General features: G+C 38.2%; 1 protein-coding gene across 1 annotated transcript; it reads left to right on the forward strand.

Moving 5' to 3' along the window:
• Positions 1-8714: 8714 nt before the first annotated feature.
• On the forward strand, positions 8715-14189 carry LOC109105422 (angiopoietin-related protein 4-like). Its single transcript, XM_042773355.1, has 7 exons — positions 8715-9321; positions 9979-10089; positions 10186-10276; positions 12002-12119; positions 12291-12385; positions 12682-12960; positions 13051-14189. The coding sequence occupies exons 1-7, from the start codon at positions 8815-8817 to the stop codon at positions 13233-13235; spliced, it is 1386 nt and encodes a 461-aa protein (XP_042629289.1). The 5' UTR covers positions 8715-8814; the 3' UTR covers positions 13236-14189.
• Positions 14190-16899: the final 2710 nt, after the last annotated feature.

Consider the following 16899-nt stretch of genomic DNA (forward strand, 5'->3'; position numbering starts at 1 on the left):
AATGACTGGCAGTAATATCCACAAAGGCAGGTAATCAACAATGACAGGAACACTGGGGCACAAGCACACGGGAGACAGAAAACACTGAACAAAGAACAAGAGTAAGCAACACAACGATCTGCCAGAGAATGAACAAACACAAACTCAATATAAAGTGCAGCTGATAAGCGCCAGTGTCAGGATAAACAGGCTGGATTCAGTAGCGGATTAAACAGAGCCTTTATTAAAGCAGAAGAGACAGAGCAGGTGAATGATAGTTCCACAGTCAGCTCGTATGGACGAGGAATGTGGTTGATAGATCGAGAGAGGAAGAGGGCAGCGGCGACTGACATCAGCCGAAACAACGACCAGAGACGGGTGGCCGGTGGGTTGGATCACTAACCCGAGTGACTGCTTGCTCGACAGCCGAGACCAGGGTAATGATGATAGCTGGAGGATTACTTGGAAACTGAATTCACGTGAAAGGAGGTGATGAGACACAACAAGGTGAGTCACGACAAGGTGAGTACACTGACAAACTAGAAGGTCAGCGCTATCGGTACGAGTAACAACAGTCTGACAACAAACAGAGAAACACAATGAACTATAAAGGGAAGATATTAGAGGTAACAGGGACCAGGTGGCAACCAATCTAGGTAACAAGCGGAGAAACAAGGAGTGCGGGGAATCAATCAAACAGACACACGCGGTGAGCTGTCAAACCATCCAAACTCACAACAAACACTCAATAACAACCCCAAAAGGCAGGTGATTAGCCCAGAGACCCGACAGCCAGCTGACCCCGATCACTAATCAGTGATCATGAGTTGCCCAGCAACGCAGGTGATAGCACACACACAAACACAACAGACAAGGAAGAATCCACAGACCTGAGAACCATGGCACAATGAACATGATTTTGACAGGAACAGTTCATGCTTAACAGTAACAGTGTAATAGTTACAGTAATAATTACCAGAGAATGCATGTGTGCATGTCCATACCATACATGTACTTTATGTTTTATACAACCATTAGTTTCTGTACTGTATCACTCCACTTGTCTATATTTGTGTGTTTCAGACAGTCAGTCTATGCATTAGCGGTGGAGATTAATCAGCAACCCTTTGCAGGTTATACATTGTTTGTTACGCCAATAAGAGGTTAAAGTCATTGAATCATTCATTCAACAGATTCATTTCAAAACACTGATTCATTTTGGAATGAAACAGTACTGCAGCTGTGGCTGTGTCCCAATTCAGGTGCTGCATCCTTAGCCCCTGTGAAGGATGAACTGAGTGTTGTTTAAATGGGGCCGTACATAGGATTGCTGTTGTTGATGCAGTCCCTGAATTGGGACACAGCTTCTGACTGTCTTTGTAAGTGATAGAATCATTAACTGAGTCACTGATTTATTCATTAGCAAAACTTCACTAATTTGTATATAAAGAAATGTGACAGTTTATCCTGCTTCAAATTTGTTGGAACTATTTTGATTGGCGATGCAAAAAATAGCTAAAATACATGCTATAAAAATATAGATATAGAAACATAGTATCTTTAATAAAGAACCTTTATTAAACCAGCATAAAGAGATTCATTAGATGTCACATTTGATTAAAGCTTCTTTAGTTCCGTGAAAAAGGCGCCAATGTGTGAGGTACACCTTCTGTACATCCCATCCAGTTCCCACAGAGTTAAACATCTTTTCACTTCTGGAATATGTGTAGACATGTGGCATATCGTCTTTGCAGATCATGGAAAAATGCACTGTCTGCACGCTCCCAGTCTTCTATTTGTTTTGCCTCTTATCTAAGACTCCTTAGGGGATGAACGGTTAAAAATTCCCTAATGTTCTCTAAAGTCACAGGGGGTTGCCTATAGCAGATGTTCTGAAAGTGTTTTATAACATGTTGAACTCCAATCAAACTTCAGTGACAGGAATGTTAAATGACGGGCTAGAACCTGATTCTAGTACTAACAGGGCATCCAGGGGTGAATATGCAAGAAAATATATTGTTTACAGACATACAAAGCATATATTCATTAATCTGGCAAACTGTACATGACTAAACATTGGCTCATTGCTAACTAAAAAGCTAATGATTTATGTGACAATTAAAACAACATTCGTGTATCCCTTTACTCAGAAGCATTAAGTGTTGCACTGGTCATATCTCTAGAAATGACTGGTTGAAACTGGTTTTGAAGCACCCCACTCCTCAAAAGATAATCATGTATGTGACACAGGAAATTAAAAATGCCTATAATTTCTTTTTTTAAAGAGAGAGAGAGAGAGAAGTGAAACTTGTTTAATAAAAGCATCTTACATATTTATACTGAATGCCTGGGGCGAGTGAATGAACATCAGCTAACATCAGTAAAACCTGACTGTGCCGCCAGCATCAGATTTAATAGAGAAAAAAAATAGATTAAATGCATCTTAAAGTTTTAGATAATGAAACAATTTCAGTTTTGACAGTTAGCATAATTAACATAATTAGAAGTGTTCTATTGTCAAAAAATCCATAATATGGTCCTGTGCTTAAATTGTATGGATTGGAAAGCTGAAGGCTGAAAGCTGAAGTAGGCTATACATCCTGTCCAGAGAATGAGAATACAAGACTGCATTTTAAGTCAGTTTGTATCAGATCTTTGCAGGATCTGAATGAATGCTCAACCAAATTAACACCATAAACAAAAGGGCACAGGGAATATCAGATGCCGGCAAGAGTTCAGAACGTGAATAAGTGATAGCTGCTGCATCTTGTCATATCAGAGTGTCATATGAAACTAACTTGATGGTGCCAAGCTGCCGTCCTCTGCTGTCTAATCATACTGAGTCTGTAGCTGTTGATTGAGACACAACATTGCACAGTTGCTCCACTTACTGTATTTAGTACTACCCTGATTAAGCTGTTTAACATAAGATATTTACATACTGTATATTCCACAAGACAAAATCATCTGAAATATACAAATGATCCTGTTTAAAGGTTTAGATGATCCTCTTTAAAACTACTATAAGTCCAAATGACATATAAGTCATAAATGTCACATTTGTATATATATATATATATATACAAGTCAGACATGGTATCACAGTCTTCAACATCACACTCACGAAACACCAAAATCTCTATATTCAGAACAGGATAACCACACTATGATGGTACAAATCTTATGACTGAAGTCATGCTCAGCATATTTAAAGTCACATGTAACCATACCACAGTATAGCATACACCAGCGTCCTCTTGAACTTCCTATTCATTAAAGATACAGAGTATATATATATATATATATATATATATATATATATATATATATATATATATATATATATATATATATATATATATACATACAGGTCCTTCTCAAAAAAGTAGCATATTGTGAAAAAGTTCATTATATTTTCCATAATGTAATGATAAAAATTAAACTTTCATATATTTTAGATTCATTGCACACCAACTGAAATATTTCAGGTCTTTTATTGTTTTAATACTGATGATTTTGGCATACAGCTCATGAAAACCCAAAATTCCTATCTCAAAAAATTAGCATATTTCATCCGACCAATAAGAGAAAAGTGTTTTTAATACAAAAAAGTCAACCTTCAAATAATTATGTTCAGTTATGCACTCAATACTTGGTCGGGAATCCTTTTGCAGAAATGACTGCTTCAATGCGGCGTGGCATGGAGGCAATCAGCCTGTGGCACTGCTGAGGTGTTATGGAGGCCCAGGATGCTTCGACAGCGGCCTTAAGCTCATCCAGAGTGTTGGGTCTTGCGTCTCTCAACTTTCTCTTCACAATATCCCACAGATTCTCTATGGGGTTCAGGTCAGGAGAGTTGGCAGGCCAATTGAGCACAGTAATACCATGGTCAGTAAACCATTTACCAGTGGTTTTGGCACTGTGAGCAGGTGCCAGGTCGTGCTGAAAAACGAAATCTTCATCTCCATAAAGCTTTTCAGCAGATGGAAGCATGAAGTGCTCCAAAATCTCCTGATAGCTAGCTGCATTGACCCTGCCCTTGGTAAAACACAGTGGACCAACACCAGCAGCTGACATGGCACCCCAGACCATCACTGACTGTGGGTACTTGACACTGGACTTCAGGCATTTTGGCATTTCCTTCTCCCCAGTCTTCCTCCAGACTCTGGCACCTTGATTTCCGAATGACATGCAAAATTTGCTTTCATCCGGAAAAAAGTACTTTGGACCACTGAGCAACAGTCCAGTGCTGCTTCTCTGTAGCCCAGGTCAGGCGCTTCTGCCGCTGTTTCTGGTTCAAAAGCACACGCCTGTGCACGGTGGCTCTGGATGTTTCTACTCCAGACTCAGTCCACTGCTTCCGCAGGTCCCCCAAGGTCTGGAATCGGTCCTTCTCCACAATCTTCCTCAGGGTCCGGTCACCTCTTCTCGTTGTGCAGCGTTTTTTGCCACGCTTTTTCCTTCCCACAGACTTCCCACTGAGGTGCCTTGATACAGCACTCTGGGAACAGCCTATTCGTTCAGAAATTTCTTTCTGTGTCTTACCCTCTCGCTTGAGGGTGTCAATGATGGCCTTCTGGACAGCAGTCAGGTCGGCAGTCTTACCCATGATTGCGGTTTTGAGTAATGAACCAGTCTGGGAGTTTTTAAAAGCCTCAGGAATCTTTTGCAGGTGTTTAGAGTTAATTAGTTGATTCAGATGATTAGGTTAATAGCTCGTTTAGCGAACCTTTTCATGATATGCTAAATTTTGAGATAGGAATTTTGGGTTTTCATGAGCTGTATGCCAAAATCATCAGTATTAAAACAATAAAAGACCTGAAATATTTCAGTTGGTGTGCAATGAATCTAAAATATATGAAAGTTTAATTTTTATCATTACATTATGGAAAATAATAAACTTTTTCACAATATGCTAATTTTTTGAGAAGGACCTGTAGTGTATCTGAGTTTGTTAAATAAGCAAAATGTGGAGGGAAAACAACACAATAGCTCCATAAAGAGTTGTTTGTTTGAGCATCAGAGAAAGGATTCACAGCAGGCCATTTTAACCCTATAGTTGTTCTAACCAGACAGGAAGTGTGCTACTTCCAGTGGTGCTTCTCAGTTGTTTGAATGAGGTGGTGATGAAGGCTGTGCGCTGATCTGCAGGATTTGGGCTGAGGGAAGTTAACCTCTATATTTGACCACAAGGAGGCAGAAGAATGTTCTCTGGATGGTCCTAAAACATTGCTTTCAAGCACGTACACTGCTGAATACATGCCCAGATGTGGTTTAGTGTCCACCCAGAACAAACTGTTCTGGAATAGTTGAGTTCTGCTCTGAGCAAAGAAGTTTCATCTTCAGTAACAGTTATATTCCAGTTTATCTTTTCATTGTTTCTTTATCTTACGCTTCATTATTATCAAGCATGTAGTTACCTATGTGTTATAAATACATAAATAGGGCCACTTTAACAGGTGTAGTTACAAGTCAGACATGGTATCACAGTCTTCAACATCACACTCACGTAAACACCAAAATCTCTATATTCAGAACAGGATAACCACACTATGATGGTACAAATCTTATGACTGAAGTCATGCTCAGCATATTTAAAGTCACATGTAACCATGCCACAGTATAGCATACACCAGCGTCCTCTTGAACTTCCTATTCATTAAAGAATCCTGAAAAAAAATCAAGTCATGGCTTCCACAGCTGTTTTCAACATTGATAATATTAAGAAATATTTTAAAGCATTAAATCAGCATATTAAAATGATTTCTGAAGAATCACATGGTACTGAAGACTAGAGTAATGACCTGAAATTTCTGTTTTGTATCACAGAAATAAATTATATTTTAAAATATATTCAAATACTAAATATTTTCATAGTATTTCACAATATTTTACTGTATTTTTGTTCAAATAAATGCAGCCATGGTAAGCATAAGCGAGTCAGTGTTCATTGTGTGTTCACAGCTGTGAATAACATACAGAAGAATTTCCTGTAATACAGTCCTCTGAATAAAAATGCAAAACAGGTTGTGGTAAACCTGAGTCATAGATACTGTTAATGGAAGGGCTGTCACTATTATGATGCAGTCGTCCAGAGATATCTTCTAACTGAAGCTGGAATGTAGATGTAAAAATACTGTTTTTACATAAACTAAATGTTTCTGATATCTACAGATGAATGAAAATGAAGGCAAATGACTTTTAACAGGAAAGATCCAAAAAGAGAACAAATTCATTTCAAGAGTCATATGTTCATTATTTGACCGCTAACAAGAGCATGATTTATGTGTTGTCTACAAAACCTACAAAAGACCTGAGTATGCTTTTGTAAACCACTGGTAACTGTATTAACATAACTTCCTCAAGAGCCATTCAGCACTTTTTTCATTTCACCAATGATTCTGTTAACATTTCCTCAGACGTCTATAGCTTATGCAACTATAGCGCCTCTTTCACATAAATCTTCTGTGATGCAGATGTTGCGCATTTAGAATGTGGGTAAAAGGTTGTCCTGCTGGGAGTGACACCATATTAGAGTGAAAAAAATGCAGTTCTTCCTTTGGTTCCGGCAGCATGATTCAAGCGGATGACTAACTGCTGTCATCAGTGTTTCTGGGAAACTCGTAGACAGGGCAGAAACTGAATATCCCTATCATTCAAATGCTAATGATTCTCTTCAGGGATACTCAGCATCTAAAAAGACTTCAGCTATAGTCAAGATGCGAACGCGGTCATTTGTTTATCAGTAACTACTGTTTTAAGATAACATTGGCTGACTTTTTTGTTAAGTAGCTCTGCAAGTACTAAATGAGCATGCAGGCAAAAATATCAGTGGCAAAACAATGACGTGTTATGTGATTCAATAAGAGTAATCCACCAAAGGTGTGCATGTTATTATGGGACCAGCTGAAACTGAATAAGTGTTTGTTTTATTGTTTGCTGCACGTCACTGACATTAAGAAGCAAACACACCCTGAGAATTGGTTTACTGGAACCAGTGGAAAATGTTTTGTCAATCCAGCATTGATCACGAAACACCATTTGGGCTTGAAATTCAAGTGTTTTTCTAGCTGCATCACATTATAGATTACACAGGCATTTAAAGGTGTTTAAATACTTTGCATGATGTTTTCTGCACAGTTAAGAATGTAAAGACCAAGTCACACATTACTGTTCAAATGTTTGGAGTCAAAGTCTTTAATGTTTTTGAAAGAAGTCTCTTATGCTCACTAATGCTGCATTTATTTGATCAAAAATACAGTGAAAATTGGAAAACTGTGAAACTGTGAAACTGTCACGTCACACTTTTAAAATAAATATTTTAAAATGTAATGTATTTCTGTAATAGCAAAGTTCAGCAGCCATTACTCCAGTCTTCAGGGTCACATGATCCTTTAGAAATCATTCTAACATGCTGATTTATGAAACATTTTTTATTATTACTAATGTTGTAAACAGTTGTGCAGCTTAATTTTTTTTTCAGGATTCTTTGATCAATAAAAAGTTCAAGAGAACAGCATTTATTTCAAATAGATTTTTTAAAATGTCTTTACCGTCACATTTGATCAATTTAATGCATCCTTGCTGAAGAAAAATAATAACATACATTCAAAAACATCTTAATGTCGCCAAATATTTGAAGAATAGTACACACAGGCATTTATACAAGTCATTCATATAAGACCAATGTCACAAACAAACAAGTGGCTTCTGCTCCACTTCAAATCCTGTTTTGACCATGTCTGCAAAGTACACTGTAAAAACAAGCAAATCTCTCTCTGAAAACCTGAAAAGCTCTTGAAAGCTGAAAGGTAGACTCTGCAACATTTTGTACTTTGATATCACTCCCTGGAATAAACACCTAGTCTTTGTATCATGAGACAAAACAACTAAAAACACAGGAGTGTTGGTTTTCTATGGGAGAGGTAAATTCTCAGGCATGACTTGAAGAGGTAACCGAGTTTAGTCTTCAGAAACCTCCAGTGAATGCTGGCTTTCTGTGAGCGTGACCTTTCCCCTAATTCTCACACTGTTCTGTGCTCAGCTACGGCACGTTCACCTCGTCTCTCTACACAAAGCCTCTGCTACAATAATGAATTCATACCGGAAAAACCCGGTGTCCATTCACACCAATTCAACTTCTATATGCATTTTTCTATATAATGTATATTTCATTAATGCCCACTATATGAAACTATACAGGGAAGGATGCACCTAACTGAAATCACTGTCATTTGATTTGTAAGATTCTGTATTTCCTTCACCCCTTAATAGTCTCAGCAGGACTGTTTGTGTGAATTAGTGTAATAAAATGTTCATATAAATATAATCTAATCAATGAAACCATGGACTAAAAGTCAAATTAAGTACACATACAAACATAAGAATCAAATAAATTGCTCAATATGCATTATTGTTGTAGACCTACAATTCAATTTCCATTAAATAAATATATATATATATATCATACGAACATAAGAATCAAATATATATATATATATATATATATATATATATATATATATATCAATTTCCATTAAATATATTTAAAATCAAATCAACAGGCATTCTGGTTGCAACCAGGTCAATTCTTACATTATGGTCCACAATTGAAGCAACTATATGGTTAAGGGGGAGGAGGTTGAAACCTGAGCAGACACACACACTGCTCCAGATGGCCAACCAATCAGAACGCACTAGACAGCTCAGAAAGGATATAAAAACGAGCTAGCTCTTCAACAGCATGAGCCTATGCTCTTGAGAATATTGCAACAGCTAACTAGTCTTTACTACAAGTTAGAATAACCAGAAAACCACAGACAAAAAGCAAGCAAGATGAAGGTACCACTGGCAAATCTGCTATGCATCACAGTCCTGGCAAGCTCCGGGACGAGCTTCCTGCAGGAAAAGAGAGGATCTGCTACTGGAAAAGAGAAGAGAGTTCAGTATGCAGCATGGGATGATGTTAATGTGCTTGCACATGGGTTGCTGCAGCTAGGTCAGGGTCTTAAAGAGCATGTGGACAAGACCAAAGGCCAGGTGAAAGACATCACCATCAAGATGAAGGTCCTCAATGTCACTGTATCCGAGCTTGCCAAGCTGACGCAACGGCTTCAAGAAGACAGTGAGGCACTGAAAGCAAAAGCCCAGAGTCTGGATGAACGCGAGACCCTGGTCCTAAACGTGTCCGTGGATCTGCAGCAGAAGACAGAGGAGCTGCTCAAAGACAGGAAGAAGGACCATGAGAGGATGAATAAGCTGGAAGAAAAAGTGGATGGCTTGATGCAAGGAGAGGGTTTGGAAGCTACCAACGGCAACTACAGCGATGCCCGAACCATTCAGGTAGGTGAAGAAACTCATTTCAGGTCTAAATGAAAGTGAAGCATTTTGTCTTGATTTCAGCCATCCGCCTGACATGCACTATAATGATTGTTTTGTTGTGTAATTGCATATATTTGTTAAAAACATATTCTAAATATTTAAATGAACTGAATAAGAATGTGGGTAGGTCTATGTGTTTAAAAACTGTGCATTTCCAGTAGACCACTGAACGGCACACGAGAACATAATAATGACCCATGTGGGCGTGAACGCGCTTCAGAGCATGAACTCAGAGCCGTGTAGTACGTGCAAGGCAGCAGCTGTTTGTGTCCAGACAAAGCAAAATGATATACTGACCTCCTGGAAAGTTTGTAGTCTCTTGACCTTTCACCTGATACGTTTCAGCCAAAAAAAAAAAAAAAAAACCTGAACAGAATCTGAAGTATTTAATACGCATGCACACTTTTTTAGTTGTCTGCACGAACTTCGCGAGTTCATGCTCCTGATACATAACAAAAAAGTTGGGTCGACTGAAAAGATTATGCAGAACCGGTTATACTGGAAAATGTACTCTTAAATGTCAACAAACCATGCTTATCGTTGCGTTCTGCTGAGGTTTAGAAAAGGCTTTGTTTTAAGTTTGAATAAAGACTGACCGCAAATTATTTCTGATTTCAGTGGATGCTGGAGGCGCAAAATAAACGCATTGATGACTTAATCGAGCGCATCAAGCAACAGCAAGAAAAACTGGACAAACAAAATGTTCGCATCCGAACTCTCCAAAACCAGGTAAAATACTACAATATAATATAACTAATAAGTAGTATGGCATTAATGTTAAGTTTATGACTGCAAACTTATCCATAATACTCATGTCATGTGCAGATTCAACTGAAAAGCGAGCGGTCTTCTCTCAAACGGAAGGAGGATGAGGTTCATCTGAACGCGAGCTCTGAACAGCGAGATTCACCTGTTGGTAAGTCCGTTTATATACCTTTTGAGAATTAAAAGCTAAGATGTATCCAGTATTTCAAAATCTATACTGGTGAAAACAAGTAGAATTCTCCCATTTTTACTAAGTGTATGAATGGACCATCTGTACACACCCCATCAAAAAAAATCTATACTGAGAGAAAAAAAACAAAAAAACAAGAGGATGTTTTGTTCTTATCACCAGCATGCTGAGACTTGTGCCACTTGTTTTTCTCCTTATGTGATGTTATGAGCAGCATAATGATGATGGAACATGTCCAGTTAGGGGAAAAATCTTAAAAACATTTGGGAAATTCCTATTACTATATATATATATATATATATATAGTATTTTAATACTGTTGGTGTGTGAGGGTGAAAATGGTACATTTACAAGAAACTCTATTTCAGAGCAATGGCAGTCTCTAAGTAGGTGAAAGTTGAACCTAGCAGAAACACATGGGCCAGAACAGTCATCCAAAAGAACACAATAAAGCCTCTCATGGCGAGTTCTGACATCAGTGGGATCCAAAGAATGCTTTAAAAGAAACCGTTTCCCTGGACGCTTTCCAATTGTGTGAGAGTTCATCAGTCTCGGACTGTGTTAACTCCGGGTCACAAGCATACAGAGATTTGAGTCAAATCTGGCCAAGAGCAAAGAGAAGGCTTTTTTTTCAGATATAGTATATCCTTTACCTTAGATTAGATTTCCTGGCTCTAATCCACTGAAACCCATGTACAGAGTGCATATTTTTGGACCATGAACTTTGTACAGACTTTCCCTGTCGTGTAGAGATCACTCCAAAAAAAAAAATAATAATAATAATATTAATAATAATTTGGTAATTTCTCTCAGAAAAAGTATAACCTTTACCCTAGATCTGTCAGAGCCAGACTATCCCCCTCAGACCCCCCTGCCTCTACTCATCCACACAGACCACCCCTTTCATTGTAGTCAATGGGAAGTGTGCCACACTAAACAAGACCACTTCACTTAATACCATATGCTTTGAGTTTTTTACATCTGCTGCATTATTTGTTTAAAAAATAATAATAATAATTTAAATATTTTTTATTTGTTTCTTATTTTATTGTCAGTTAATGTAGGGCATCCAATTTATAACAGGACAGACAGTGCCAAATAGTTTTTTTTTGGGGGGGGGGGGGTTGACTCGCATCTCACATAGTCCCTTGAGGGCCTGTGCAGTTGCTCCTCAAATAGCAGCAGCAGCAGCAGCAGCCTCGGCATTCCCTGATCACTCGCTGTCCATGCATTGTGATGTCAGCAGAGGGGTGCTGTGCATGTGAAGCAGGCGTGGAGGGCTGGACTAAAGGGGGGCAGGGAGTAAGGAATGCTTGTAGCTCTACTGAGAGTCTCTGCTTGGGAACTGGGGGAAAGGTCATGTTTACACCCTCAATTGTTTCAGCCAGGTCAGAATTCACATGTAAAACTGCCTTTGTTAGGCAGATGTTTGCAAAGTGAGCCACATAGTGCACTTATGGGGCCTGAGAAATGTATGTCAGTGTGTACAGCATTACATTGACTCTCTTTTGGACCAATGTGATGTTTTTGTTAATTAACAACACATGATTTGGACTATTGCCCTGCAGTTCAAAACAAACTCCATGTTGGCCTTTGGGTTCCTGGTTAAAATCCTTGTTTGTGTACAGGCTTAGGCAAAGGTTATTTGCAGATGTGTGACGTTTGTGGTGTTTTTGTATCTTTCAGCTATGGCTTCTGACTGTCATGAGTTGTTTCTGAGGGGTGAGACCACTAGCGGGCTGTACACCATCCAGCCAACTGACTCTGAGCCTTTTGAGGTCTTCTGCGAAATGACACCTGGTAAGTGGCGCAAATCAATTTTCTGCCACTTTTATTCGTTTATTTATATATGACATGCACTCCTAAAAGAGCATCTTAGGCTGCTTTGGTAAAGCACATTGCATATTGCCTCCCCACCCCCAAAACGTCACTCAGAACAGCTTGTAATCCTTTTGTTTTGTGCGTGTATCCACAGAGGAGGATGGACAGTTATCCAGAGACGCCAAGATGGATCTGTAGACTTCGATCAACTATGGCAGGCATACCAGACTGGCTTTGGGAGCCTAAATGGTAAGAATCCAATGTGAACTGACTCCGTTTTGCATGTGACCAACAGGCTCTGAGCAAATAGCCACTTCTCTCAGTACACTTTGATTAAGCCGAAGTGATTTACCCATTAATAAGGGTTGTAGAGTGGCAGATTAAGGATAGAGGATCAGATCAATCCTGGCTGGAGAGGAAACATTGTCAAATCCTGTCTCCCTAATGCCCTTAAGTGATTTAATTGCAGAGTGACTAAATCCCCTGACCTATTCCTAGACCAGAGTACACGTCTCTTAAATATCCCTCTTTAATGTCACTTTCAGGTGAGTTCTGGCTCGGCCTAGAGAAGATCCATTCTGTGTCCAAGGGTGGCCACTACATCCTCAAGGTGCAGTTCTCTGATTGGCAAGATGAGGTTCAGACCATCAACTACCCTTTCCGCCTGAATGGCGAGGAGAGCAACTATTCTTTGCGCATACTGGGGAGCCCTACTGGGAACCTGGAGAGCGCTCTGTCCACCGAAACATCTACAGTGCCCTTCTCCACCCGTGACAAAGACAACGACCAGAAGAATGACCTCAACTGTGCCAAACAGCTATCAGGTAACATCATGATCCCATGGGCTATAAAAGAGGTTTTTCTATATGGGTGATGTTGTGGTTCTAATTGTTTTTTTATTTTTGGCTTTCCAGGTGGTTGGTGGTTTAGTAATTGTGGTCGCTCAAACCTGAACGGCAGATATTTTGTTACTCCTGCACCAAAGCAAAGGCATCAGAGGAAACAAGGAGTGTTCTGGAAAACCTGGCGCGGGCGCTACTACCCACTGAAAACCACCACCATGATGATTGCACCCGCCGAGATCGAAAACAAGTCATAGAGGACCTCCGCTGAGATCTTAACCAATGATATGGGTGGAGAAACCACAATTCGTAACCTCCCAAAATAACATGTTGGTGCTGAAAAGTTCTATAGCTCTATAAGGAGTGTCTACTGTTGTTTGTTAGAACAGACAAAGTCTGAATCATGAATGTGTTGGACTCTCAAATCCCAGTCTGCACAAAAATAGGCTCTTTTATTTAGAACTAAATGTGCCTGGAGCTCTGCAAGCAGCAGCATGTGCTATATGGTGCAGGCCACTGTAAGGATCTGCTACATGTTTAGACAAATCTGGCAGGGTGACGTCAAAAGACCCGATGGTTAAGCACCATTGCAAGCACTTTCCAAAGCTAAAATGCTTAGGGAAGAAATTAACCTTGCCACTAAAATACGGACCAAATAAGCTATATAAGCTTGAGCCAGTACTTTTGAGAATGCTTATTGTAAAGGCGCTGTTTATCTTAAGGCATTATCCACAGACAAAGACATACATTAGTAGATCTGCAGAACATTGAAAGTTTGTAGCCTGACAATTCATTTCAAGTATCTGAATGTGGAAGTTATTTTCTGGTACGCACACGCTGTTTTTCAAAAGCTTAAATGATCTGAGACTACTTGTGTATTTTCCTGTTTTGAAATCAAATGAGAAGTTCCTGTGGAGATTAATTTTCTCAGTCACATTGACTGCCTTTAAATGTCTATAGTTGTCACTTCTTTGTAAATAACAGAAGCATGCATTTTCTTTCTAGCATTACGGCTGTATTCTTGCCAACTTTAAAAGGTCATGCTCAGATTTCCATATTATTTAAATGTTGTACAAAAAATCCTTATGTATTTCTTTTACTTTTTGCTTATAATTTATGTTTTCCAAGAAGTAAAACATGTTATTATTGTTTTTATAAAAAAATGTTTGGTCTTGAAGAGACCAATAAAGACTGATTTTATTTTAAAAAACCATCAGTGTCACTTAAGTTCTTGCACTAAACACACACTTAATGCAACGTGGGCTTGTTTGGATCAGTATAAAGTGCTAAGCAGGTATCAGAACAGAGGGGAAAGTGCATCTACATGCTCATGCGACGGCAAGGGATGCTGGAATGTCCTGGCAGTGCTCAAGCTTGCCCAGTGCCCTAGAGACAAGAAACATAACTTATTTAATTGAGCAGATGGCTGCAAAATACCCAAAAGTCATGCATACAGTTGACCTGCTGTTACTTCTATTATTAACAGTCAAAAACAATGTAAAACCAACTTTAATCATAGGAAAAAGCTTTTTTAGTCTGAATTGAAGTAAAAATGCCTATGTCCTTGAATGTTGCCACAGGAGTGTTGCCATATGGTCTAAACCACGTGTGAACCTTACTTAGTGGAAATCAGCTTATTCTTCTGACTTCACTAAGTAACTAAAGTTGCATCGGCTTCCGAGTGTCACACTCAATGTTTCACACCTGAGAGAAATTCTTAAAGTGCCAAATCGTCACTAATGTGCTTTCAGTTACTTACTTCCAGATGAGTTTAGTGTATTTAACAATCAAATGCTTTTACGGTTTAAGAAAAGAACAACTGTCTTATCGCCTTTGAAAGAACGTTATCTTTTCAGCTGTGATAAGATAATGTGTAGACAACTAGAAGCAAACTGAAATGTGTTCAGGGTCTACATGTAAAATACTGCTTTAAAATAATTACAGATACTTTTGACCGTCACAGGCTTAAAGGTAACAAGATTATGCACTTTATGCTGACAGAGGCATATGAATTGCCATATGTCAAGTGAAACTGATATTATGAAACAAGGTCACTGCATGCAGTTCCTTTATGCACAGTTCATGGAATTTATTAAGAGCATTACAGCCATTGAAAACGAGGCTATTGCACAAACATGTTTCATAATATAACAGCCATTACGTTTAGCCATTATGGCTCACATAGCTTCATTCAACAGTCATCCTGCCTATTAATCCCATTAATATATTGTTACTGTATTAAAGACCACTGGAGCAGAACATTACCAAGAAAACTGACAAATATTGATTAATCCTGATGATCCACTCGGCACCCTTTGCTGTTTTTTTATTGTTATTTTATTTTATTTTAATATCTGTTTTGCATTTCACTAAAAAGTCATTGTACATTTTGCTGCCACCATCTGAAGGCAAAAACAATCTAGACAAATTTAGAAGCATTTTAGGCAAAACATACAAAACAGGCCTGCCATAGTTTTCCCCTGTGTGTAACTAATACATTGCAAACCTAAAATACAATTTATTTTTTACATAATAAAAAAGTAGATTTGTTTTAACAGTTAAAACTAATTTTGACATAGGGCTTTCTTTCTTTCTTGTGTGGAACACTGAGGCTGAGGGTTTTTTTAATGATACAGTGGATGTCAGTGATAAAAAAAAAGACCTCTAACACTAGCTTGCTCTATTCTTTTTCTATTCTATCTGTTTTCTTTTTATTTATTATATTATTTAAAACCCCTTGCTACGTATACTGCGTTTAGGCTAACTGAGGCTTGTTATAGCACTTATATATCATTGCTCTTTTGTTGTTTTTGATTGCTTCCATTGTCCTCATTTGTAAGTCGCTTTGGATAAAAGCATCTGATAATGACTAAATGTAAATGTAAATGTCAGTGATAACCAAAACTGTTTGGTTAAAAACATTCTTCAAAATACATCTTTTGTGTTCCATAGAAGTGTAAGAAAATGTAAAGATTGCATGTGTAGTATAATGTTTGCATAATGTTGTCTGTATGGCAGGCTGAGCTGCAGTCTACCTGCTTCAACAGGAGTCATGAAGATAAATCAGTATGGAGGTAAGCGGCTTGTCAACATGGAATGTAGGATTTCATTAGCAAGAAGACATTCATTTTGACAAGCTCATAGCAGGCCTGTTTGAGAAGAGGCACAAGTAAGGTATTAAAAGCCCAAATCTGCACATGTGGAGAAAAAGTGAAGCTGTAAAAACAAATTGCAACCTCCGGCAGCAAAAACTGGAGCCAACTTGAAGAAGCTGAAGAGATGTTGTTAAGCAGCTCCACCTGGTGTAAGGGACGAAAACAACGTCATCATTTTGATACTGAGAGTAGTTTGCAGTAAAATAAATTTAATTTATAAAAAATTGTAATATTTAGAATTTTTTAACAGTTTTACTAGCCCTCTATTACAAGGTAACCCTGTTTCAAATTCCGGCATTCTGTTTTTGCACACCTTTCGTTAAACATAAAATAAAATGAAACAAAGTTAAATATTAAATAATTATTCAAATATATAGCATTTAATATAAAATAAAATAATTATAATATAGACTTTACTTGATAATATAGACTATACTTGATATTGTGTAGCTAATTACCCCATGCTGATATTCTCACTCATAACCAGATGTTGGCAGTATTACGTATTTTATGTATACCTTTGGACCATTTTTTTAGGCGAGTCATCTCTTTCTCAAGTCCAAATATTATGCTATACCATTGAAGATATAGCAGACGTTCATCAATCCGTTTACATCAGTGTTTGCTCATCTGCAATACATCTAAAGGACGTTTCCTATCAGATGTCAAATAGACACTTAGAAAATGTCTTTAATATGTTATGAATTAGTGTATGTGAAACTGACATCTTAAAGACGTCTTATCAAATGTTTTAAGCGATCTTTAA

Source organism: Cyprinus carpio, chromosome A2, assembly GCF_018340385.1.
Source record: "Cyprinus carpio isolate SPL01 chromosome A2, ASM1834038v1, whole genome shotgun sequence".
NCBI classification, from domain to species: domain Eukaryota; kingdom Metazoa; phylum Chordata; class Actinopteri; order Cypriniformes; family Cyprinidae; genus Cyprinus; species Cyprinus carpio.